Source organism: Musca autumnalis, unplaced genomic scaffold, assembly GCF_047663935.1.
Source record: "Musca autumnalis isolate F117 unplaced genomic scaffold, ASM4766393v1 scaffold_4, whole genome shotgun sequence".
Taxonomy (NCBI): domain Eukaryota; kingdom Metazoa; phylum Arthropoda; class Insecta; order Diptera; family Muscidae; genus Musca; species Musca autumnalis.
In genome coordinates this window covers 27,364,573-27,391,241 of record NW_027411977.1, presented here as the reverse complement: position 1 = coordinate 27,391,241, position 26,669 = coordinate 27,364,573, and the positions used below count along the sequence as shown (strand labels likewise).

General features: G+C 36.0%; 1 protein-coding gene across 40 annotated transcripts in view; it reads left to right on the top strand.

Moving 5' to 3' along the window:
• The window catches only part of Rdl (Resistant to dieldrin), a 275,701-nt gene that overhangs the window by 109,012 nt on the left and 140,020 nt on the right, over positions 1 to 26,669 (top strand). For 33 of the 40 annotated variants that reach the window (XM_073983930.1, XM_073983903.1, XM_073983936.1 and 30 more), the window contains 2 exons: positions 10,396 to 10,493; positions 22,199 to 22,266. In XM_073983930.1, coding sequence (XP_073840031.1) covers positions 10,396 to 10,493; positions 22,199 to 22,266 — 166 coding nt within the window. The remainder of the gene's footprint in view (positions 1 to 10,395; positions 10,494 to 22,198; positions 22,267 to 26,669) is intronic. The other 7 variants (XM_073983916.1, XM_073983909.1, XM_073983917.1 and 4 more) reach the window with 1 other exon arrangement.

The following is a 26,669-nucleotide window of genomic DNA, read 5'->3' as shown; positions in this document are numbered from 1 at the left end:
GGCCTCCTTAAAAATCTTTTTAAAAAATCAATGTTTTCGAGTTCTTTGGGTATTCTTAATATTTTTTTATAAATCCACGTCTTCTTAAAAATCTTTTTCAAAAATCCATTTATGTAGAGCTCTTTAAGTCTCCTTAGAAATCTTTTTAAAAATCCCATGTTTTTAGAGCTCTTTGGGCCTCCTTAAAGTGTTTTAAAAAAACAAGTTTGTGGAACTCTTTGGGTCTCCCTAAAATCCTTTTGAAAATCCATTTTTGTAGAGCTCTTTGGGTCTCCTTAAAAATCGTTTAAAAATCCACGTATTTGAGTCTCCTTTAAAATACTTTAGGAATCCAAGTCCATGGATGACAGACCGTCAAAATATATTTTATACATAGAAGATCGTTCATAGCTCCCCTATAAACTGTAGATCTTTAAGATGTCTACAACATGAAAAATGCAGAATACCTTGACTATGTCGATGACCTTCAACAGGTCTTCTATAGATTGAAGATCTTCGGTTGATATTTTATGGACGAACGACTTTTAAAACGTCATATTTTAACACAACGCCTTCAAAAGGTTTTCTATTGATAGAAAATAAAAATGTATCGAACGATAGCACTGTGCAACATTTTTAAGGTGACCTTGTGCAAACAATTCGAACAGAGGATTTTTTGAAAGTACAGTGTATAGGGAGGATCTCGTTTTTTCTTTATAGTATGTTGGCTCAGACCCAGAGCAATAACAATCACCTGATATTTTAATGATTAACTTATCTTAATGCTAACATTGACCCGTATTATATAATAGGAGTCGTAGGAATTTGAAGTTTCTCGATCAAAAATACCCAATTTTCAGTTGAATTTCAAGTTTATTTTGCACCATATCTCTTCATTCCTTCCTTCCTTAGCAAATTTATGCCATATTTTTTAACGTATTATAGACAATTAAAGTCCACAGCTTTCATAAGGTTTTATTTCCCCGGTAACAATGTCAGAGTTCAACCAATTTTAGCGTTTTAAACTTGAAATAGCTTTTATTTATTCCAATTTTAAAGAATTGTAACAGTAGCATTCAAAATTTGCATTTTTACTTAAGTTACACTGTGCAACACGAAAATTATTAACCATATTCTGACACCGCAGTGTGATAGAACACCAAAAATCAGAAGACACGTGTCTTGCCGTTTTTCCCCATCTCATCAACTTTCGCGGTTATAGGCCTCCAAAGGTTTGAGGCTTTGATGTAGAAAGGGTCATTTAGTCAAGACTATATCTTCCAAACCGTTAGGAATTTTTAACTTATCTCGGAGGCAAAGTTGTAGCTCTTGTCTTAAAGAACAAAAATTGTGAACACATATAACCCATCAAACTTCATCTGCAAGGTCAAAATCGCCATGGTCAAATTTCTTTTAAATTTTTTCTCAAGTTTTGTTATACAGATTTCAAACCGATCAAATTTGAAGCAAACAACCAACTACAAAAATGTACATCAGATCTCAATAAACATCTCTCTAGAATATACGAACTCTTAGAAGTGGATCTTAATGGTCAAAATAGCAAAACAATTGTGATTTTTATCCTCTTTTCTAGGATTCTGCTCAATAGATATTAAAACGTTCAAAATTCAAGAAAACAATCAACCACAATAGTGTAGCAAAGGCTTCAATAAACAACTTTCTGGAATATGCGAAATATCTATGAACGGTCCTTAATGGTAAAAATAGCAAAAAGTTTTTGAAAATATCCAATTTTTATACTTTTTTCTCCGACTCTGGTCCAAAGATACGCAACTGCCCAAAAATTAAGGATACATTCAACCACTAAAATGTACCTTAGATTTCAACAAACAAGTTTCTAGAACAAATGAAGATTCTAGGAACGATTCTTCAAGCTCAAATTTCGATTATTTTAGATCATTCTTTCCTGTTCAGGTCCGTAAATAACAAACCTTTCAAATTTCCTTGAGTTTTTAACAGTTTGTTATTTCCAAACCTGAGCAGGGGATATGTTAAAAAAAATTAATTGTTCGTGAATTTCGGCCCTAGGAATCATTCCTAGAATCTTCATATGTTCCGAAAAGTTGTTTATTGAAATCTTAGGTACATTTTTGTGGTGGACGGTATCCTTAATTTTTGGGCGGTTGCGTATCTTTGGACCAGACTCCGAGAAAAAAGTATAAAAATTGGATATTTTCAAAAGATTTTTGCTATTTTTACCATAAAGGACCGTTCATAGACATTTTGCATATTCCAGAAAGTTGTTTATTGAAGCCTTCGCTACACTATTGTGGTTGATTGTTTTCTTGAATTTTGAACGGTTTAATATCTATTGAGCAGAATCGTAGAAAAGAGGATAAAAATCACAATTGTTTTGCTATTTTGACCATTAAGATCCACTTCTACAGAGTTCGTATATTCTAGAGAGATGTTTATTGAGATCTGATGTACATTTTTGTAGTTGGTTGTTTGCTTCAAATTTGATCGGTTTGAAATCTGTATAACAAAACTTGAGAAAAAATTTAAAAGAAATTTGACCATGGCGATTTTGACCTTGCAGATGAAGTTTGATGGGTTATATGTGTTCACAATTTTTGTTCTTTAAGACAAGAGCTACAACTTCGCCTCTGAGATAAATTCAAATTTCCCAACGGTTTGGAAGATATAGTCCGGACTAAATGACCCTTTTTACATCAAAGCCTTAAACCTTTGGAGGCCTATAACCGCGAAAGTTGATGAGATAGGGAAAAACGGCGAGACACGTGTCTTCTCATTTTTGGTGTTCTATCACACTGTGGAGTCAGAATATGGTTAATAAAACATGACTCAAAAAATTACACACAGTGTTATTAAAGAATGTGCTATTCCGATGAAACACTTCACACCGTACACATTTTGAGTTTTTTGAAAGAAAACAAGTAAAAAAGTATCAGTCGGCTTTGCCGACAGAGATATACCCTCAGCCTGTGTATATTGAAACAATTTTTTCCCAAAAGAACGTATGTATTTAGAGGGCTTTAAAAATTTTGGGCGTTTGAAGCGACAAAAATGTTGATAAGGATTAAAGATCAAAAGTTTTGCGGAGGAGATACTAAAAAGAATGTATCTCCAGCCACTACATATGGTGCCATAGGGGGTTTTTACATCCTTCGGGCTGTTTGCTCAAGAAGTATAGACTTGCCCCTGAAAAAACTTTTACCATCGTAGATGAGGCAGCGAATGCAACTTGCTTCACCAAAAATCAAAGTGATTCGATATCAGGTCTTAAAGTGAACTTATCCGAAATTTTGTGTGGGGGTACCGGATGGAGTAGACATATATAGTCCATATTTGAGCCTGATCTATATCTGGTAGATATATATGGATGTGTAAAGTATGGACCACTACCTTCAAGAGTTATCATACGAACAATTTTTCCGAACATTTTTCAACTTTTGTGGGGCAGGTCCCTGAAGGATTGGGCCGATATGGCCTGTCTTCGAACTTAAACTATGTTTGGACAAAATATTACTAAGGTCGAAGTTTGGACCGAATCGGCAGATCCGTTCGAGAGTTATCTAGCGCTCCAACCACCTCACACGGTTTCACAGGGGTATTTTGCAACTTTCAGGCTATTTTCTAAGGAAGTATGGACTTGCCCCTGATGAAACTTGTACAGTCGTATGGGGGCGATGAATAAAAGTTGCTACAACAAAAATCAAAGCGATTCGAGAGATGGCCCTAAAATGAACTTTTCCGAAATTTTGTGTGGGAGGTACTCGAAAGAGTGGACCGATAAAGTTCATATTGAAACCTTATCTAAGTCTGGTACACATTTCACGATGGGCAAAGTATGGACCAAATCGGTTACTCCCTTCAAGAGTTATCGTGCGCACAAATTTTCCGAACATTTTCGAACTTTTGTGGGGGGGGGTACAAGAAGGAGTGGACCGATATAGCCCATCTTGGATCAATCGACTCCAAATTGTCTGAAACACATTTCGTCCAAACATACTTGGGGTCTAAAACCGTTATTTCGATGAGGCACATTTTGCCCGTATGAAAGTGTATATGGCGAAAAACAAAAATCCTTTGCAATTCCATTTGAAAAAAACTAAAAAATTTTTTTGCGAGCACATCTTCAATTTTTGGCGTAGAGGTTAAGAAAAAAATTCTGGTTTCAAATCTGTTCGCGTTCACAAAATTGGACGATGCGCGCAAAAGTTATGGCGGTTTTTATTCTCATATAAAGAAAAAATATTTAAAAATATCTTATTTGTTGTTATGAGAAAATTTATGCATAAATCGTTAACAGCATTCCATATCTATTCGTAGATGTTTAAATAGTTATTAAATCTATTATTATTTTCGCGGAAAATCAACAAATAGTACAAAAAATTTTAAGAAAATCCAAATTATATTGTCCCATAGTCCCTACAAACACTTAAAAATAAATTAAAAAACATATGCGGAATCTAGACAATGCGTATAAAAATATGATACCAAATTTATAGAGATTGGTTACATAAATTGCATATTATAGCAACAACAAAAGAGAAAAACTTATTATTGAAAAATATTGTTGCAAATATATTTTTTGATTTGATTCGAAAAATTAAAAAAATATTTCGGAGTTCTCCAACTATTTCGCTAAAATTCCATACAATAATTAATGTGTACTACTAAAACTTCATCAAGAAATATGGTTTACCATCGTGAAAGCTTATTTGCTTACTGTGATAACTTATAAGGATAGGAAATTAAGAGTAATATTGAAATTACAATCATTCAAAAAATGTGTAGATTAAAAAGCCTATTATTCGCGAATAAGTTAAAATCAGTTGATGCGCATCCGTTTTTGAATACAGCGAATCAATCTCTTTCAATTTGCAATTTGCATACGATTTTGATGCGCATCCGGTTTCAGTAGCACCCATCAAAAATATGTTTATCTACACATATTTTAATCAGATTCTTCAAGAACCGCGGATGTGCCTCCACTTTCTATTTTTGGTAAAAATCCTATATTACTCGCGAATCTCTGTAATTTATGACACGCATTTTCGCAAATATTGTAATCGCGTATAAAGGATTCCATTTACGTAAAAAAATTTAAAGAAAATCGCGGCTTGGTACGCGGATTTGTCAAAATAAATTTTTGCTGATTTTCCTATTTTCAGGGTATCTATATCCGAGGTTTTAGTGGATGGAAATTGAATGACACTTGTAAATTTTAAACGCTAAAAATAAGTTTTTTAAAAAAAAATAACACATCAAATATTGGATTTTAGACTCCAATTACTAGGATGCTGTAAGGAGCACACTCATGAGATAAGCCATAAACGACGTAAAATCACGAGTTTTATAATCCTATTATGAGTTTGGAATATTATCTTTTTGCGCGTCCGGATTATTAAAAAAATTCAAAAAACCCCGAAATTCCGGCTTCAAAATGTCAGCATCAATTTTAGGTGGATGTAGTGGATATATCGAAAAATGATACACCAGTATCATATTGCCCATGAAGTATTCTTTGAGTCTTTCTTTGGGCATATGTCTATAAAATGTAAGGTTAATGGAGCATAAAAAAACTTGTTGGCTTCAACCCATATTTACCTATTTTTCTACATTGATGCCAACACAGCTTCCACGTAAATTAATTTTAATGGTCGATATTATGGGATCCCCCCTAAAACACATCATTTTAAAGAATGTTTATCATACTATATAGAATATGCTAACATTCCGCGAATTCTGAATGGGTGAAACTCGGATTCATCGATTGTAAAACATTTTTGTTTTTCGCCATATACCCACGTTAGCATAAATGCTGAGGGTATAATTAAAAAAAAAATTATAACGGCACGTTATCGAAGCCAAACTTTTTGTTGAAAGATACTTCATAAAATTACAAACCAATATATATAAACTTTCCCGAGGTTATTCCACGGATATCGACTAAACTGAAGTAACAAAAAGCAATTTGAAATGTGCTATTGACATGAAACAGTGTGTATTCGTATGTGTTTTTTGTCAAAAGATAAGTTCTACTTGTTTAGTGCTACAATACGGTCAAAGACAGCAAGGCCAAATTCCTATTCGTTTCTGAGATAAAGGCCTGATAAATGCCAAAAAGTGTAGATTGAGCCCGGTTTAGATGATGCCATAAAATCCGAACTGGATCTGACAGGACAAACCCCTACTAGGGTTTTTGCAGTCTAAATATGTACTTTAAAAAATGCATACTAGAGGTTGTTTGCTTTTTCAGTGTTGCATAGTGTAACTCTTTAACGGATATACCGATTCAGCCCACACTTTAGGTCTACTACTTTGTGTACCTCTCCCACAAAAGTTCAAAGATATTCTCAAAAATGGTGCCCACAATAACTCCCGAAGGGAGTAATAATCGATTTGTACCAAGCTACATTGTTTTACCGAACTTGCTAAAATTTGGTGTTTAGTCTTCTTCAAAAACAAAAGGAAACTAATTGTTTTATTTTACTTCAATACAACTCGCGGTGGAGGGTATAACAATTTCGGCCAGGCCGAACTTAACGCCGCACAGTGCGAAATATGGGAACTTTAGTGGAACTTTACTCAAAAATTAAAGTACATAGAACGAATGAGATTCTTGTCGAATTCCATTGCTAAGTATCCCATGACAAATGCCTAATATTCAGTTTTGCGATTTACCCCGCGAAACAACTATTTATTTCCCTTAAAAATAGCTTATAGCTTTGCATAAGTAATAGCGTGATACAAACAAGTGGTAGGCTAGTTGGCTATAGTTTTTTGTCGTTGTTGTAATATTTGAAAATTTTTAATTTTTTTGACGTTTATAGAGTTGTAGTATCTTGTTGAGTTTGGTTGCCATTCTTTCCCTAAAACTGTGTTTCTTTTAAGTCTACTAAAATATTTTTGGAGGTTTTAAAATGTGTTGCCGTGAGTAGCAGTATAAATCGCACATTTTCTGAGATGTAGGATATTTTTCTTTGGGTAAACCAACAAAGTCATTGGAATATTCATATCAACGGGCATTAGAAGTAATTGTTGCTTCCGTTTCAGACAAAATCGGTTCACCAATGCTAAGAAATGTTGATGTTTATAGTTGGAAGACTTTTTTCCTAATTTCATTAACATTATAAAGAAAAAATGGTCACATATGAGTAGTTTTTGCGTAAAGCACCTAAAACGAAGCATAGTTCCAGCAGATGTTGTTAGTTGATAGACTTATTTGATGAGGCGTATAATAAGACAAATGTGTGGCCAATTGAAAACCTGATATTTGTAAAATGGTTGTTATATTAATAAAACTTTACTCAAAATAAAAATCTCATATATCTCAATATATATATTTGTGTTTGATTTTCATTTGTTATTGTACGTTGATATTTGGAGGAGTGACGGTTAGGGCCTAAGTCAGGACCTATGTTGCAAATAGTTTTATTAGACCATTTTCTGTTCACTGAATACTAATTGTCAAGTAGAACGATTTCGGTTGGCTATAATTACCCAAAACCTTCAAATGCCTCAAATAAACGACTCCCTCATACGGGGCTATAGCAAAAAGTGAACCTATTGGCTAATACTTCGCACGGTGTGACCTTTCAGATAAAAGCAAAGTCTTCTTAAAAAGTTCGAAAGATAAAAAAATTAATGAAAAATGACATGTTTCATGCCCAATAAGTGGCTATACCCCTTAATGATATTGTGACTACTTTGAGATCATGCCTTATAACTGCAACATTATTCATTTTTGATACAGCTCCTGTTTATTTTTTATTAAGAAAACAACCAAATTTGGTGAGTTGGAATTTAAACACACCTTTCCGCCTATTTGAGTCGTTTGACTATCCCAACTTTTTAATCGTTTGCGACGTTTTCATACTTTTTATGCGTTATATACAGACATATGACGTTTGCGACGTTTACAATTTTTTGACGGTCGAAAACCTAAAAACTAGGGCCATTAAAACGTTTTCACCTAAGACGATAATACAGGTGCTTATTCTGTACCTTCCAGGAGAAGATTCGCAGATCATGTTATCCAAAAACGTGTGGGGTCGTCAATATTTGAGGGTTGTCTATGCACATATCAGGACCCAGAATGTTTTTGGTAGTCGATAACATTTGGGAATTGTTAGCAAATATTTTATAAAATTTTTTAATTACTTTAATTCATCGAGCTATATGACCTATGAAGATTATATTGAAAAAAATTATATCTAGTGGTTGATGTGTGGGACTTCGCTAAATATAATTATACCCTCAGCCTTTAGGCTATGAAGGGTATATACACTTTCATACGGGCAAAATGTGCCTCATCGAAATAATGGTTTTAGACCCCAAGTATGTTTGGAAGAAAAGTGTTTCAGACAATTTGGAGACGATTGAGCAATGTCCGTCCGTCTGTCTGTCTGTCTGGCTGGCTGGAGCGCACGATAACTCTCGAAGGGATGAACCGATTCGGTTCAAATTTTGGCTTTCGTAATATTTTGTCCAAACTTAGTTTAAGTTCGAAGATGAGCTATATCTGTCCACTCCTTCCGGTACCTCCCCCACAAAAGTTCGAAAATGTTCGGAAAATTTGTACGCACTATAACTCTTGAAGGGTGTAACCGATTTGGTCCATACTTTGCCCATCGTGGAGCGTGTACCAGACTTAGATCAAGTTTTAATATGGACTCAATCGGTCCACTCCGTCGGGTACCTCCCACACAAAATTTTGGAAAAGTTCAGTTTAGGAACATCTCTCGAATCGCTTTGATTTTTGCTTTAGCAACTTGTATTCACTGCCCTCCATACGACGGTATAAGTTTCATCAGGGGCAAGTCCATACTTCCTGAGAAAATAGCCTGAAAGTTGCAAAAAACCCCTATGACACCGTGTGAGGAGGTTGGAGGGCAAAATAACTCTCGAACAGGTCTGCCGATTCGGTCCAAAGTTTGGCCTTAGTAATATTTTGTCCAAACATAGTTTAAGTTCGAAGATAAGCCATATCGGTCCACTCCTTCAGGTACCTCCCCCACAAAAGTTAAAAAATTTTCGGAAAAATTGTGCGCACGATAACTCTTGAAGAGAGTGGCCGAATTGGTCCATACTTTACACATCCTAATATATCTACCAGATATAGATCAGGTTCAAATATGGACTATATTTGTCCACTCCATCCGGTACCTCCCACTCAAAATTTCGGATACATGTTCACTTTAAGACCTGCTTTCGAATCACTTTGATTTTTGTTGAAGCAACTTGCATTGCTGCCTCAATTGCGATGGTAAAAGTTGTTTCAGGGGCAAGTTCATACTTCTTGAGCAAACATAACTGAAGTTCTAAAAAACCCCTATGGTACCATATGTAGTGCCTGGAGATCCATTCTTTTTAGTATCTCCTCCGCAAAACTTTTGATATTAAATCCTAATCAACATTTTTGTCAGTTCAAACGCCCAAAATTTTTAAAACTCCCTAAATACATGCGTTTTTTGGAAAAAAAAATTGTTTCAATATACACAGGCTGAGGGTATATCTCTGTCGGCAAAGCCGACTGATACTTTTTTACTTGTTTTTTCAATATAATCTCCTAAGGTCATATAGCTCCTCCTAAGGTCATATAGCTCATAAAAATGCCAATCAGCACCGATTATTGTTATTACCGACCATGCCCATGCTAGCAGAAATCTAATATTAAATTCACTCGAATTGCTGCTAGTTTCCTTCGATTGGTATATGTATGGAGATGACAAATGTATCTTCCCCTCATATTTGGACCATATATGTATATACTTAAACATTCCAGAAAGTAAAAGTGGAGACAACCTTCCCCTTTATACTACTCTCATGCAGCAACTCTCTTCTTTCAATTGTACTATAATACCACATTGCATAAATATATAAAATATAACAAACACATAAAACACTAAAAAAACCAATCGTCATTCATTGTTGCTTGTAGTCATTTCATCTTAGTTTTAATATTAATCCACATTGTCATATTCTTGGACATATAAAACTAAAGTTTTATTTACAGATAAAGAAAACTAAACAAAAACTAGAAAAAAATCTAAACAACTAAACAAAACAGCCGACAGCTGTCACAGAGTTGCTGAGTTGTTAGAACACAAAAAAAACAAAAATAAAAACAAAATAACATAAAAATATTACAATAAATAAAACGGGGTTTCCGTTTTCATCGCAACAAATAACAAAAGCAACACAAGCATAACTAACTAAAAAACTAAATAACTAACCCTCATATCTCCTCCCCATTGACCGGAACTTGTGACGTATGATTGTTCGTTCCGCAGCAAAGCAAATATAACGCAACGTAACTCATACGCCACAATGCCAGGTCATTCGATGTTGTAACTTTGATGTCGCCATGAACAGAACATTTTCGGCCATTATTAGCAAATATATTCTTCTCTCATATTATTTTAGAACCGCTGGCGGTAGTATGTTGGGAGATGTTAATATATCGGCTATATTGGATTCCTTCAGTGTCAGTTATGACAAAAGAGTAAGACCCAACTATGGTGGTAAGTAAAACGTTTTTTTTTTGTTTTTCAAATGTAAACTATGATTGTTTGTTTAAACTGAAAAAAAAAAACTCTAGAAAATTGAAAACCTCAAAAATAAAAAACAGCCCCCCCTTAACATCGTCCTAGGAAATTCATCACATTTTTGTTTAATAATCAAAGAAAAAACAAATTGGGAAAAACTAAAAACAACACCTGTCATCATTGTAATAAATCATGTGTCAAACAAAATAAAAAACAATTAATGCAAAACTCTCATCCACTCAGATTTACCAATCAGTTATTAGGGAAAACCATAACTAAAAATAAGCCAACAGAAAAAACAAAAACACATAACGCCCCTCCCCACTTTTATACTCATTGTTTGGTTGAAGCATTTTGAAAGGGTGTTCATCGATTTTTGTTTCTGCGTTGTTTTAATTTTGATATTTGATTTCAGTTTGGCCTTCTTTATCATTTCTTTTAATTTACTGCTGGGTTTTTAGCTTATTTTTAGTTGTCATTCTTTTTTATAATAAACTTCTTTCTCATTTGTGTCTATCTATGGAAAGTTTCAAAATTATTCGATCAACTAAAGGGATCAATGGATTTGAATTTTTTCTTTCTCGGTGTATGGGTAATTCATGTTAGTAGGAACATTGTGGTATAATTTTGAAGCCAAAGACAACGAGATACTTTCAAAAGTGGCAAAAAAATAAAATGCAAAAATTATGAACAAAATATAAATTGTGAAAAATCTTTATAAATAAAAATTAAATGTCGTTCGTTGGTGATGGCATTAGTTGAGAACCGCTGGACAGATTTGGATAATTTTTTTTTATGTTTGTCATAACCCGACTTAGGTTTTATGCAAAAAAAATTTGACCACGCACACTTTAACGCCAACTTCTTTCAATTTGAAATTTTCATCTTTTCTACAAAATCAACTGTAACGATTTTTCGGAAATTGTCAGGGAATGTACAGGAATGGCCCCCGGTTAAAATGGGGTACAAATTTTGTTGAATTTCGGAGGGGGTGGGGTACTCCCCATATACCCTATTTCTTTAAAAGTTCTATATTTACAACATATTTGGGACCTTAACTACATATTTGGGACCCAAAGACTTGACCACGCCCACTTTTTAAAATATGTTACATCTACAAAACTACTGGACCGATTTTACTGACATTTTCAGGGAATGTACAGGGATGGCCAGCGGTGAAAATAGGATACATCCCAGCAAAAATTTGCATCCGATAGTCGTTACGTAAACCTTTACAAAGTAATGTAAACAAGCTTCTTTTCGCATTACAAGTAATCTGAAAAGTAATGGGTTACTTCTTAAAAAATTTACAAGGTAAACCTACTTATTTTACTCCTGACTAAGTAATGAGGACGGTGGCACAGTGTGTGTGTCCGACTACAAATCCTTGTGCACATTTAAGTTCTTAAGCAACCCTTAATGCTCGTGTGCGTGGCATAGTGTGTAGTGTGTTTGGCTAGAAATCAGAGGGATCATGTGTTCAACTAGGGCAGGGAGCGAAATAAAATAAAGTAAAATAAAAGTAAGAAGTGTGTTGAAATTTGGAAACAAATTCTCCACATCAACTGTTCTAAAAATGGAATTTTTTCACATTACTTTTCAACTTTTATTGGCCACAGAATAACTAGTTATTCTAGTGGTCATAAAATAACTAGAAACTGAGTGCGACGTGCCCTTGTAAAAATAATGGGGAAGAATGAGGATTTAAGGGTAGTTACGGCTGCCAAACATCTCTTACGAAACCCATGATTTTGAAAGGAATTTTTTTGCTGGGATATTTTGTTAAATTTCGAAGGGGCGGGGTACTTCCCTTTGTTAAAATGAAAAAAAAACGCCATATGTATCTTTATGAATTCGATTTTAATTCCCGCCATAAACCAACTTAGGTTTTTATGGAAAGAAAACTTTACCACGCCCACTTTTTTCAATTTTCAATTTAAATTTTTACTAAAAAAAACTAGTGAACCAATTATCCTGAAATTGTCAGGGAACGTACAGGGATGGCCCCCGAAAAAACGCTACATATTTTACTGAATTCCAGAGGTGGGTGGGGTACCTGTCATATGCGATATTTTTAAAAAACACAACATGTGCCAATATTGGGAATGTATCGGTTTAAAAATTTACGAATTAACCTACAATCTAGGTACTTCTTTGGAGCCTAAAGACATAACCACGCCTGCTTCTTTAAATATGTTATATATCCTATACTACAGAACCGATTTTCATGAAATTTGCAGCAAAACCTCAAGGTTTGCCGTTGTTATATATATTTATGCATTTCGGAAGAGGTGGGGTAACTTCCCTACGCCTTTCTTTTATACGCTATATGTGTAAGCCAAACGTATGATTATACCGGTTTCGGCATAAATTTTGGGAGGTACATATTTTGAGCCAAAATACCGCAGCACGCCACTATTTTAAATATGTCCCAATTTACATTAGGCGAGTTTACTTGCGGCAATTGTCAGTTTGTAGGTGAGAGAGGGTGCTGAGAGGCAAAGGGTTACCATATGCCTCACCTCTCTCTCCTACAAACTGACAATTGCCGCAAGTAAACTCGCCCAATGTAAATTGGGACTATGTTATATCATGAAAACTGATGACCACGCCCACACTTTTCAATACATTATTTTCCCAAAACTACTAAATTTAATGTCATGCAATTTTCAGAAACTATTTTTGATGGTAAATAATCGCGTTTTCATTGTTAGGCCAGTTATCGTGCAGCCCTCGTATGCTGAGCTATCATATAATACTAACTTAGCTGGCTCATTACACAACAGTTGTTCCATAAGCCGAACTCCGTTTGGTGCTTCGCTTTCTGGAATATCGCGCCTTTTCATCTCGCTCCAACGAATCCTTGGCCTTCCAGGTTTGGGTGTGTCGCCATGCGGCCCGTATTTATGAGACTGTTTAGCGGCTTCATCATCACTCATCTATATGACATGGCCTAGCCAACGCAAACGTTGTATCTGGATTCCTTCAGATACAGCTCGTGGTTCATACGACGTCGATATTCACGGTCAACGCAGATTGGCCCATTGATCTTTCGAAGAATTTTTCTCTTAAACACACCCAGCACTGCTTTATCTGCTTGCGCAAGTACCCAGGCTTCGGGCAGTATCAGTGGTTTGTAAAGTGTTACTTCTGTTCGACAAGATGTGGCTGTATTCTTCAACTGCTTACTTAGCTCAAAGTAGAATATGTTGGTCACCTCTATTCTTCTTCGTATTACACAATCGATGTTCTTTGTTGCGTTTATGGCGGTGCTGGTGTAGGCGAAGTCTTTTCCTACCTCAAAATTTTAGGTAGCAACATTCACAGCTGGTGCGAGATCTGTGGACCTATTACGCGTCGATACCATCAACTCACTTTAGCAGATTCCCTTTCGACTTTTGCAAAGGTATCAGTTACTTCCTTCACCGATCGACCCATTGTGTCAATGTCGTCGGCATAAGCAAGTAATATATGACTGTTTGTATATATTGCTACACTTCTTTTGACCTTCGCATATCGTATAACCTTTTCCAAAAGGGTTTTGAATAAGTCACACGAAAGACTGTCTCTTATCTGAAACCTTTTTTGGTAATAAACTCTTCGGAGAAGTTCTTTCCTATTTTAACTGAGGACCGAGTATCAGCTAAACTCATCTTACAAAGCCGAATGAGCTTTGCGGGAATACCAAAATTAGACATGGCTTCGAATACCTCTGAACGTATAGGGGCTGCCGAAGCCTGCTTTATAATCGACAAAAATATGGTGGGTATCGATCTGCATTTTTTTGGCCTTCTCCAGGATTTTTTCAAGATAAATATCTGGTCAATGGTGGATTTATCGCTCACACAATATGCCAGTATTCTCAGGTTCCCATCGTCGGATACCGGTTCTTCCTGCCAGATGGAGCTAACTAGCAGTTGCATGCACTTTATCAGAGTGTCACCTCCGGTTTTGAACAGCTCGGCTGGTAGGCTATCAGCTCCTGCTGTCCTATTATTCTCCAGCCGGTTTATTGCTGTCTTTGCCTCATCTTGTCTGGGCGGTATACATTCAAAACCATCTACTGGGATAGGATCTGTGGTATCTTCGTGGTCTTCGCTACTATGGCATACCAATACTTTGGAAAAACGCTATTTCCATATCCCGAGCACACGATATGTATCAGTTACCAAATTATCTTGTTGGTCTCTACAGAAGGATGTGCCTGTACCAAAGCCATCAGTTTGATGTTTCATTCTTTGGTAGACATTTTTGGACTTTATACTGGCTCCTGTACATCTCGATTTTCTCACACTCCCGCTTTTCCATTTATCTCTTTTTCTTGCGGAAAAGACGTTTCTCTTCTCTCCCTTTCTCCGATATCTCTCTCGTGCGCTACGCGTTGCTACTGATTGTAAAGTAGCTCTACAAGGTGGCGCAAAAGTAATCTTCCGACATTTTTTGGCTGTAATTTAAAAAAATGAAAAACTTTGATTTTTCTTGTGGATTATTTTTCTTTGGTCTTTTAATTTTTTTTACATCGATTCGAGAATATGATATCAGATAAATGGCCGCCGCCACAGTTTATTGTCTTTTGAGCCCTTTTATGCCATTTTCCATCGCCTTGGCCAAAACTTCCGGCGATAGGTCCTCAAATTCTTGTCGGATATTGTCTTTAAGAGCTGAAAGTGTCTGAGGCTTGTTGACATAAACCGGCGACTTCAAAAAGCCCCACAAAAAGAAGTCTGGAGCGCCTCATCACTCAGGATTATTTTTGATGAAAAATCATCTTGCTGTTGGTGGTGATTAAAGATGGCTTGATCGTATGTTAGACGCGATTGGCGGCCAGCATCTAACAGCTGATGCACAGTCTGGACTTTGTACGGAAACATCTTCAAATCTTGTACCAAAATTCGCTGTAAAGACCGTCAACTGATACCCATTTGCGTGGCACGTCGTCTTGCCTATGTCAACGGCGTTTCCATGACATCCTCGGCTACAGCAGCAATATTCTCTGCAGAACGGATACTCTGGGATCTGCCATGCATGGCAGCATCACGTGTTGTGCCAGTCTCTTCGAGGCGAGCGGCTAAACGTCTGCGACGAAATTCACGTGGTGCCAAAGTCACCGACCGATTATTGGCCAAATAAATAGTCACCAATATTCCGCGTTCTGGAGCAGTGTAGCGTAACATTGTTTATTAACGTGTATTTTACATGTGTTTACTACACAAATGTCAAAACAGAACTGACATTAGGGCCAATCGCAAAAAATATAGCATTTTCTGATAGGAGGATTACTTTTGCGCCACCTTGTATATGCCGCATTTTTCTCTTCGGTAGCAGCACGACACTCATGGTCATGCAATGAATTCCTTTGTGGAGGTCTCTGGAATCAACGTATGGATTTTGCGTCTGTTTGCATGGAGTGGGCAATATTTTGCCACTGTGTTGTTATGTTATCGGGACAAGGAGTGCTCTCATTACGCAATTGGGCCAGTTGAGTGGAATATGCTGTGGCTATCTGTTGTGATTGCAGCTTACCGATGTCCAACTTCCGTGTTGTGTCTGTTCGCACTTTGTTTGCTACGTTTAATCTGGTACGTACCTTTGCTGCAACAAGGTAGTGGTCCGAGTCTATGTTTGCACCTCGGAACGATCGTACATCCAACACGCTTGATGCATGTCTTCCATCTATCATTGATTTCTTGTTCTTTGATCTGGCGAGAGCCAGTTGCCCTTATGAATATCGAGATGCTTAAATCTGGTACTGCTAACTACCATGTTTCTTGCAGCTGCAAAGTCTATCAGCCTCATACCATTGTCAGATGTTTCACTGTGGAGACTGAATATACCGACTGTTGGGCCAAAGATATTCTCCTTTCCAATTTTGGTATTCAAATCGCCTAGTATAATTTTAATGTCATGGGCAGGACAACGGTCATAATTTTCTTCTAAGCGTTCGTAAAATATATCTTTGGTTTGTTCGTCCTTGTCTTCAGTGGGAGCATGAGCGCAAATAAAGCTGCTGTTGAAGAATTTTGCTTTTAATCGAATTGCAGCGAGTCTTTCATTCACTGGGATGAAGCTGGATACCAGAATACAGTGGGTCACCTTTAGGTGTTGTTGTGACGCCTTTTCCAATCCATGGTATTTTCTGTATGGCAGTAATATCGGCCTTGTACTTTTCAAGTACGTCTGCTAATGCGAAGACTGTACCTTCTCTATAAAGAGTGCGAACATTCCAGGTGCAGATACGTAGATCATATCGTAGATCCTTAAACCGTTTGCGGGGTTCGTTAACTTTAGAGGGGTTTGTTTTTCTTTTCTTTCATTTTTTCATAGTAGGCTGTTTTTTCTAGAGGAGGGTTACTAACCCGACGCCCAAACCCAAGTTTTTAACGTTCTTATGGGTGAACGCTCGTCACATGTTAACTCACTACCTTTAACGGGTGTTAAAGGGAGTTCCTCAGGTGACACCACGGGGAGGTCAGTGTCCACTTGAGATGAAAGAGGGACCAAGATAAATCCTGGGCTTTGCCATGTTAAAACCGGTCAGGACCGTTCCTTGGCATCTTCCATTCCCTACGTCACACAGAGCATTGTCCTTAAAACGTTAACCACTTTCTTACTACTGTCATGTGATAATGGTAGGTGATAAGTATGGAAGATATCACTTTGTCTGGCAACCATTTTCATCGTCAAAAATTAATTGGCTCAATTCTAATGTAAGGCATTTTGCCTGCGGTGGTGCCATATAGTACCACTTGTAAAGCAAGTTGTGCACTCTATAGAATAACAAATCCACAAATTGAATTTACTTATATTAAAATTAGTATTTTTATACCTCCACCATTTATGCTAACCAGGGTATATGGTAAATTTCAAATTTCTTTTGCAATTCCATTGGAAGAAATTTTAAAAAAATTTTTGCGAGCACACCCGCAATTTTTGGAACATAGATTAAGAAAAAAGTCGTGGTTTCAAATCTGTTCGCGTTCACAAAATTGGATGCTGCGCTCCAAAGTTATGGGGGGTTTTATTCCCTTATAAAGAACAAATATTTAAAAATTCAATTTTTGCTGTAATAAGAAAATGTATATATAAAGCGTTAACAGCATTTAATATCTATCCGTAGATGCCTTAATATTTACTAAATGTATTTCTATTTTCGCGGAAAATCAAGAAATACTGAAAAAATCTTGGAGTAAATTTAATTTATTCTAATTTAGAGTCCAAATAAAACTCGAAAAAAATATATTAAAAATACGTACATATTCTAGACAACGCGTAGAAAAATATGAGACCAAAATTTTAACGATAGGATTTATAACTGCCATATTACAGCAACAACAAAAGACGAAAACTTATTGTTGGAATTTATTTCAAAAATATATTTTTTTGTTTAATGTGAAAAATAGAAAAAAACATTTTTGGGAGTTATTCTACTATTGCGCTAAATTTCGATGCAAGGACTGACGGACTTCGCTGAAACTTCTTCAGGGAAAAGGCGATGACAAACCCGAAAGTGTATTTGCTTACTTTGATAAACAATAGGATTATGAAATAGATCGTAATATTGAAATTACTACCAAAGAAAAAACATAAAAGTTAAAAAAACGTATAATTCGCGAATTCGTTAAAATCAGTTAAGGGGCATGCGCTTTTCAGATACAGCGAGTGCATCTCTATCAATATGTAGCGATTTTTCCACTTTTCATTCAGCGGCCAAAGTGTGCCATCAGCTGCATCTTACTGTTCAAAAAACCTTTGTGTGGGTAAAAATTGCGCGATGTACATAAGATTATAAGGCGCATCCGATTTCAGTGACCGCTTATAAAAAATACGTCATTATACAAAATTTTAAACAAATTCGTCAAGAACCGCGGATGTGCTACCAAATTCTATTTTATACGAAATACGAATATTACTCCAGAATCTCGGTAATTTATGCCACACGGTTTTGGAAAATAATACAACCGCATATAAAGGATTCCATTTATGTAAAAATAACCAAAGAAAGTCGCGGTTCAATGCGCGGAATCATCAAAACATAATTTTGCAGAATTTCCTACTTTCAAGGTATCTATATCCGCCGTTTTAGTGGATGGATTTGAAAGCGGAAGGGTTCATTAGATCCGGCGCGTAAAAAAACCAAAATCACGCGGGGCTCAGGGGTACCTGAGTCACAGTTGTAAATTTTGAAGGCAAAAAATAGGTTTTTAAAGAAAATTTACGCACCATAAATTCGACTTTGGACTCCTATCACTAGGGACCTGTATGAAGCACACTCATGAGATATACATCAAACGACGTGGAATCACGAGCTCTACAATCCAATAAATAGTTTGTAATAGTTTGTAATAATAAATAGTTTGTAATTATCTGGTTGCGCCCTCCAATTATAAGAAAAATTCAAAAAACCCAGATTTCAAAACTTCAAAATGTCAGCATCGATTTTAGGGGGATGCAGTGCATATATCCAAAAGTCATACATTAGAACCATGTTGCCCAAGGGGTGTTCTTTAATTCTTTCTTTGAGCTCAGGTCTGAATTTTCCGTGGTTTGACCAGAAATCAAGAAAGAACACAAAAAAACTTGTAAACTTCAACACATTTTTACCAATTTTTTAATATTACCACCAACACAGCTTCCACATAAATTATTTGTTATGGTTCATTTTATGCGACCCCGGCTAAAACACTTCAATTAATATAAATATATTCATATTGTATAAAATGTATTGACAGTTTGCGACTTATTAAATGGTGAACCTCAACTTCAACGATTGTAAAACATTTTTGAATATTACCATATACACTTTCACTTTCACACTTTCATAGGGGCAAAATATGCCTCATCGAAATAATGTTTTTAGACCCCAAGTATGTTTGGACGAAATCCGTTTCAGACAATTTGGAGTTAATTTAGCAATGTCCGTCCGTCTGTCTGGTTGATGCGCACGATAACTCTCGAAAGGATCAACCAATCCGGTCCAAAATTTGGCTTTCTTTATATTTTGTTCAAACTTAGTTTAAGTTGGAAGATGGGCTATATCGGTCCACTCCTTCCGGTACCTCCCCACAAAAGTTCGAAAATGTTTGGAAATTTGTGCGCACGATAACTCTTGAAAAGAGTAACCGATTTGATCCATACTCTGCACATCGTGAAATTTCTAGCAGACCTAGATGATGTTCCAATATGGACTTAATCGGTTCACTCCTTCGGGTACCTCCCACACATTTCAGTTTACCACCTGCTCTCGAATCGCTTTGATTTTTGTTGTAGCAACTTGTATTCACTGCAAGCATCATCTGAGGCAAGTCCAAATTTCCAGAGAAAATAACCTGAAAGGTGCCAAAAAACCCAATGACACCGTGTGTAGTGGTCGTAGTGCAAGGTAACTCTCGAATGGATCTGCCGAATCGGTCCAAATTTGGCCTTCGTAATATTTTGTCCAAACTTAGTTTAAGTTCGAAGATACGTCATATGGGTCCACTCCTTCAGGTACCTCCCCACAAAAGTCCAAAAATGTTCAGAATGGAGTGACTGATTTGATCCATACTTTACACATCCTAATGTATAGATCAGGTTTGAATATGGTCTACATTTGTCCACTCCTTCGGGTACCTCCAACACAACATTTCGGATATGTTCACTTTAAGACCTGCTCCCGAATTACTTTGAATTTTGCTTATGCAACTTTCATTCGCTGCCTGAATTACGACGGTAAAATTTTTTTCAGGGGCAAGTCCATACTTCTGGAGAAAACAGGGCGAAAGGTGTAAAAAACCCCAAATGACACCATACGAGGGTCACTTAAAAATCTTCTAGCCTAGGCAACACGCAGATATGACATGACACGAAATTTTTTTTTATTTTTTTTTGGAAAGTTTGACAGTTTTTAGCCTAAAATTACTCAGGACAGTTAGACAAACGAGCATGTTTTGGGTAGTTTACAGTGGTTTGATTAAGACAACAACAAACATGGTTTTTGAAAGTTTTTACGGCATCTTCTGACGATTGCTGCTATTTTTCGAGTTCATATGCATAGTTCCATGATTCGTCACCAGGATCCGTCTAATAAACGTCTTTTGAAGCACTGCGATCGTATTTTTTCGAAATTTCTTCCACCGATTAACAAGGGATCCAACGAGAAAAAACCGTTAGCGCACGTCTTAATTTTTTCTGGCACAACGGCCTTTTTTGGAGGATCCTCAAGAACCTCGATTTTTAGCACTTGTCGGAAATGATTGAATTTACCAAACCAGTTTTTCATAGAACTATAGAATGATCGATGCACTCTTGCCGTGAAAGTTGTGAAAAATGATCAAAATGTTCACTAGTAAATTCCATTTTTTTTTTTTCAAAGCGATTTTATCATTTCACAGTAAACAACTCAACACATGGTCGTATGTGAAACTTTCATACGTAGCCTTAGGCTAAAAACTGTCAAACGTTCCAAAAAATGTCAAATGACGCTTGGCGACACTGCGTGTTGCCTAGGCCAGAAGGTTTTTCAGTGACCCTCGTATGTAGTGGCTGGAGAGCACAATAACTCTCGAACTGTCAACCGATTTGGTCCGAAATTTGGCCATCGTTATATTGTGTCCAAACATAGTGTCAGTCCGAATATGGACAATACCGGTCCACAACATCCGGTACTTCCCCCCAATATTTAAAAATGTCACTAAATTGATATGCACGACATCTCTTGAACGGGAGCAACTAATTTGATCCAAACTGTGGATATCCTAATACTTTGTCCAAATCTAGTTTAACTTCTGAAATGGCCCATATCGGTCCTCTCCTTAGGGTACCTCCCGCACAAAAGTTGAACATTTGTGTCTAGGTGCAGTTTAGGGTCTTTTGGTAGTTTCTTTGGAAATATATACCGATGCTGTTTGTTGTGGTCCTGTTTACAACGATATTATGTTTTCCGTGGACAAGTCCAAGCTTCCTGGCATACTGGTCCAAAAGTTATACGATGACCTACTGAAATGACTAGTGGGCGCGATATTCATTGAAAAGATATGGCACCTAAAAATACGATAAAGTGAAAATTTCAAATTTGTTTTCTAAATTCATTCGCAGGGATAGGAATGTTTTAATACCCAGCAAAATTGTACAGAAAAGTTGGTTCAAATGAAGTCATTAAAGATGCGATCTTTTCTTCAGCATTTGAAAGAATTCCTTGAATGTTAAATACAATTTCAATGCTTATGATCTGAAAATGATTTCGATCATATGGAGATCATGCTCTTCTAAAAAGAATGGGTGAAGATGCTTAAAAGAAGACATTATAAATCACTTGCACCCATATCTTAGGCATCGAACATTTTGCTGGGTAGTATATCTTAATTAGAAAACATGTTTGAGTCTACAAGGACATCTGAGAAATGCATCTTGGCGGAAAATAGGTAGTTTTTTAACGTATAATGTAAAAGAAGTTAATACTTGTCATGATTAATTTATATAAAAACTATAAAACTATACCACAAAGTTCCAACTAACCAAGTGTAACCAAACCGAAAATGAAAAAAATCCATACATCTGCAAATTACGGATTGAATTTAATTTTGAACTCGCCCATATATGTATACCTCGCCATTGATCTTTAAAATAATAAACAAAAAAACAATCTACTATTTGACAATATATTTGGATAATTTTTTTGAAACTGATGCTAAATGAAATTTCAGGGCCCCCGGTCGAAGTTGGTGTCACCATGTATGTGCTATCGATCAGCTCGCTATCAGAAGTGAAAATGGTACATAAAACTTTAGCCTATGTACCTTTAAGATTTTTTTTAACTTTTTTTATAAAATGTTTTTTTTTTTTCTTTAATTATTTCTTCTTTCAATTTCCGTTCAAAATAACTTTTTTTAATTAGAAATGTCTTATTTTAGTTAAGCAATATATACAAGAAAACAAAAAATAAAAACAAAACAAAAATATAGTTTGTGTTTTAAGTGTTTTTTGAAAAGATAAGAAGAAGAAGATGATGAAAAAAAAAACAAAACCTTAAGAGTTCATTCAATGGAATTTTACAAAAAAAATACATTTTTCTATCAACACTTTTGTTTGTTAACGATTTATGCAAACTTAAATTCCTATTTTGTTGGCTTTTTGTTTCGTTTTGTTCTCCGGTATGTTTGTTTTGTTTTGTTTGTCCATTTTGTGTTTGAAGTTCTTTGCGTTTTTTGTATCTGTTCCAACAATAATTAGTGTACGTTCTCAACTTTGTTCATTTTCCTTTACGAACTGCGGAATTCCTCTTATAAATAACATGGACAATTGTTCCCATTTTGAAATTTATTTCTCAAAAAACAAGAACAAAAAAGTATTACAAGGTTTCGCTTGCAAAACAAAAAAACTAAAACGAAAAACTATGGCATAGAGTTTGAGTAACAGCAAGAAATAATTGCAATTTAAAACGTAACGAAGAAAAATATGAACGAGACTATGCGAAAACTCCTCCAGCACTCCAGTCATGTATTTAGTTTAGTTTGAACACCACCACTACTACTATCATCACCACCATTACCTACCACTTATTTGCCAACAACAACAATAATAATCAACACCTCTTAGATCCCCCTACCTCTCAAGCCCCCCATTGGCATTAGTTGAGTCTTTAGTTGGTAGCTCAAAAAACAAATACTCTGCTCTTTATTCTCTCTCTCTCTACTTAACCCCAATAACAAAATTTATACTTGGCCTTAATCAAATTCCATTTCATTCTCATTGTTTTTCTGTTCTTTTTCATTTTCTAATTATGATTCTCCTCCATGTTTGCTATTTGTTTTTAAAAACTATGTGAGGTTTTTCATTTAATTTTTTGTTTCCTTTGTCCATTTTAGGTTAGGAACTCTATAGAACATGAAATAGAAAATGTAGCCATTTTTTCCAAAGCCACAAATAGTCATTGTTATCCTTTCACAATTTCTCCGGCCCCCACCACCAGCAATTCCTACCATTTGGCAAAACACAAAAGTTGCAAATCATTTTTAGTAATTAATTCAAGAAAACATTTTAATCATGTTATGGATGTTGCGAGGCTAAGTTTGATTTGGTTTTCATTCGTCTCAACTACACACAAAGAAAAATATTTAGAAAAACGTATCCCATCATTCCAATTTACAATTTACAAAAACCAGCCATCCATCCCATCCCTTCATCAGTTAGTTGTTGTCGTCGTCGCCGTCGCCAATCACAAAATAGAAATTTCCCCTTTGAATTTTTTAATTTGTTGCATTCATTATTTTGTTCCACCAAATTAAATTCAATTTTACTTCTTACAACTTCAACAAATACCAATTTAGCATCTACTTGTCTTCTGTTAAAGTTGGTCTTTCTGTCTTTCTGTGCAAAAAAAAATCCTCATTGCAAATCAAACACCCTTTCTTTCCGAATTTTTCACCCAAGTATTTACCACGAGTTTGAAGATTTATTTAAAAAAAAAAGAAAACAAAAAGTTGATAACTCAGCACGAATTGTTCATATGATTGAGAATTGAGTTTGCACGTTTACAGATTTAAAAGTTTTCAAAAACATATACTTAATGGATACTCATCCCTTTTATGCAAAAATATACATATCAGTAAATGATATGGACAAACAACTATTTCCAGAATTGGGATTGAAGAAATTAAAAGTAAGAATAAATAGTATATCTGATTGACCTAACAACGCTTTAGACAATTGTAAGCGGCTGCAAAAGCTGTAAATGTAATGTATATTTTTTATGAATTTCGAAGGATGTGGGTTACCTTCCCCACGTAAAGCTATATATACAGAACTTATAAATATATCGGGTTGAACATCAGTTTTGTAGACAATGGTGATTGTGTCTCCGAAAAACCACGACCACTCCCACGTGTTTAAATACGTTATACCTTGGAATCTGATGGCCACTCCCACTCATTTCAATACATTAAACTTTCAAAACTACTGAACCTAATTTCATGAAATTTTCTGGAATGTCCAGTGGAAAAGTAAGCTATATATTTGTTGATAAATTTCTAAGGGCTCTACTGAATCACTATATATGCAACTCTTATGAACGCACCGGTTTGCAAATTACACTGTGCAACAAAATTAATTTTTATACCCTCAGCCTTTAGGCTAAAGAGGGTATTTACACTTTGATACGACCAAAAATGTGCCTCATAGAAACCCCAAGTATGTTTGTGCGATATCCGTTTCAGACAATTTTGAGTAGATCTAGCAATGTCCGTCCGTCTGTCTATCTGTCGGTCTGTCTGGCTGGTGCGCACGATAACTCTCGAACGGATCAATCGATTCTGTTCAAATTTTGGGTATCGACATATTTTGTCCAGATTCGATTTAAGTTCGAAGATGGGCCATATAGGTCCACTCCTTCAGGTACCTCCTCCACAAATGTTCAAAAATATTCGCAAAATTTGTGCGCACGATAACTCTTGTAGGGAATAACCGATTTGGTCCATACTGTGCACATCGTGTAATTTCTACCAAACTTAGATGAGGTTCCAATATGGACTCAATCGGTCCACTCCTTCGGGTACCTCCCACACAAAATTTCGGAAAAGTTCAGTTTAGGACCTGGTCTCGAATCGCTTTGATTTTTATTTACGCAAGTTGTATTCGCCGTCCTCTATACGACGCTGTAAGTTTCATTAGGGGCAAGTCCATACTTCCTGAGAAAATAGCCTGAAAGTTACAAAAAACCCTCTGACACCGTGTGTAGTGGTTGGAGCGCAAGATAACTCTCGAATGGATCAACCGATTTGGTCCAAAATTTGGCTTTTGTAATATTTTGTCCAAACTAAGTTCAAGTTCAACGATGGAATATATCGGTCCACTCCTTCCGGTACCTCCCCCACAAATGTTCGAAAATGTACGGAAAATTTGTGCGTACGATAACTCCGATTTGGTCCATACTTTGCACATCGTGAAATTTCTGCCAGACTTAGATGAGATTCTAATAAGGACTCAATCGGTAAACTCCTTCGAGTACATCCCAAACAAAATTTCGGAAAAGTTCAGTTTAGGACCTGCTCTCGAATCGCTTTGGTTTTTGTTGTAACATCTTGTATTCACTGTCCCCTATACGAAGGTACAAGTTTCCTCAGGGGCAAGTCCATACTTCCTGAAAAAATAGCCTGAAAGTTGAAAAACAAACCCTAGGACACCATGTTTACGGGTGGAAGCGCACGGTAATTCTCGAACGGAAATGCCGATTCCAGCCAAAATTTGGCCTTCGTAATATTGTTTCCAAACTTAGTTTAAGATCGTAGATAAGCCATATCGGTCCACTCCTTCAGGTACCTACCCCACAAAAGTTCAAAAATATTCGGAAATTGTGCGAACGATAATTCTTGATGGGAGTGACCGATTTGGCCCATACTTTACACATTCTCATAATATCTACCAGATATAGATCAGGTTCGAATATGGACTATATTTGTCCACTCCATCCCGTACATCACACACACAATTTTGGATAAGTTCACTTTAAGACCTGTTATTGAATCACTTTGATTTTTGTTGAAGCAACTTACATTTGCTGCCTCAATTACGATGGTAAAAGTTGTTTCAGGGGCAAGTCCATACTTCTTGAGAAAACAGCCCGAAGGGTGTAAAAACCGCCTATGGCACACCCATGGTCTATGTCGGTCCATTCCTTTAAGTAACTTTTCCGCAACATTTTTGAACTTTAATCCTTATCAACATTTTTGTCGGTTCATACGACCAAAATTTTGAAACCGCCTAAATACATAAGTTTTTTGTGAAAAAAGTGTTTCAATTTGCACAGGCTGAGGGTATATCTCTGTCGGCAAAGCCGACTGATACTTTTTTACTTGTTTTTTTTTTTCAAAATGATGGGAAAACCCGAGTAGAAGATGAAAGTAGAGCTAAAAATATGAGACGCGTGTATCGACTTTTTAAAAGTTTACGTCGGAAAGTAATCAAATTAGGCGCCCATTTCTAATTTTTTCGAAATATTTGAGTTAAGATATCTTGGAATCCTCGCATTTAAGGTATATAGTGTCTTTATCAACTTTACTGAGGAGGATGTGGGGAATATTTTTGTTAAAAGCTTTAACCCTTATGCAGTTCATCAAAACAGTCTTTTTGGTCCTTTTTTCGAAAATCTTCCAAAAACTCCTTTAAAATGTGATCATATCA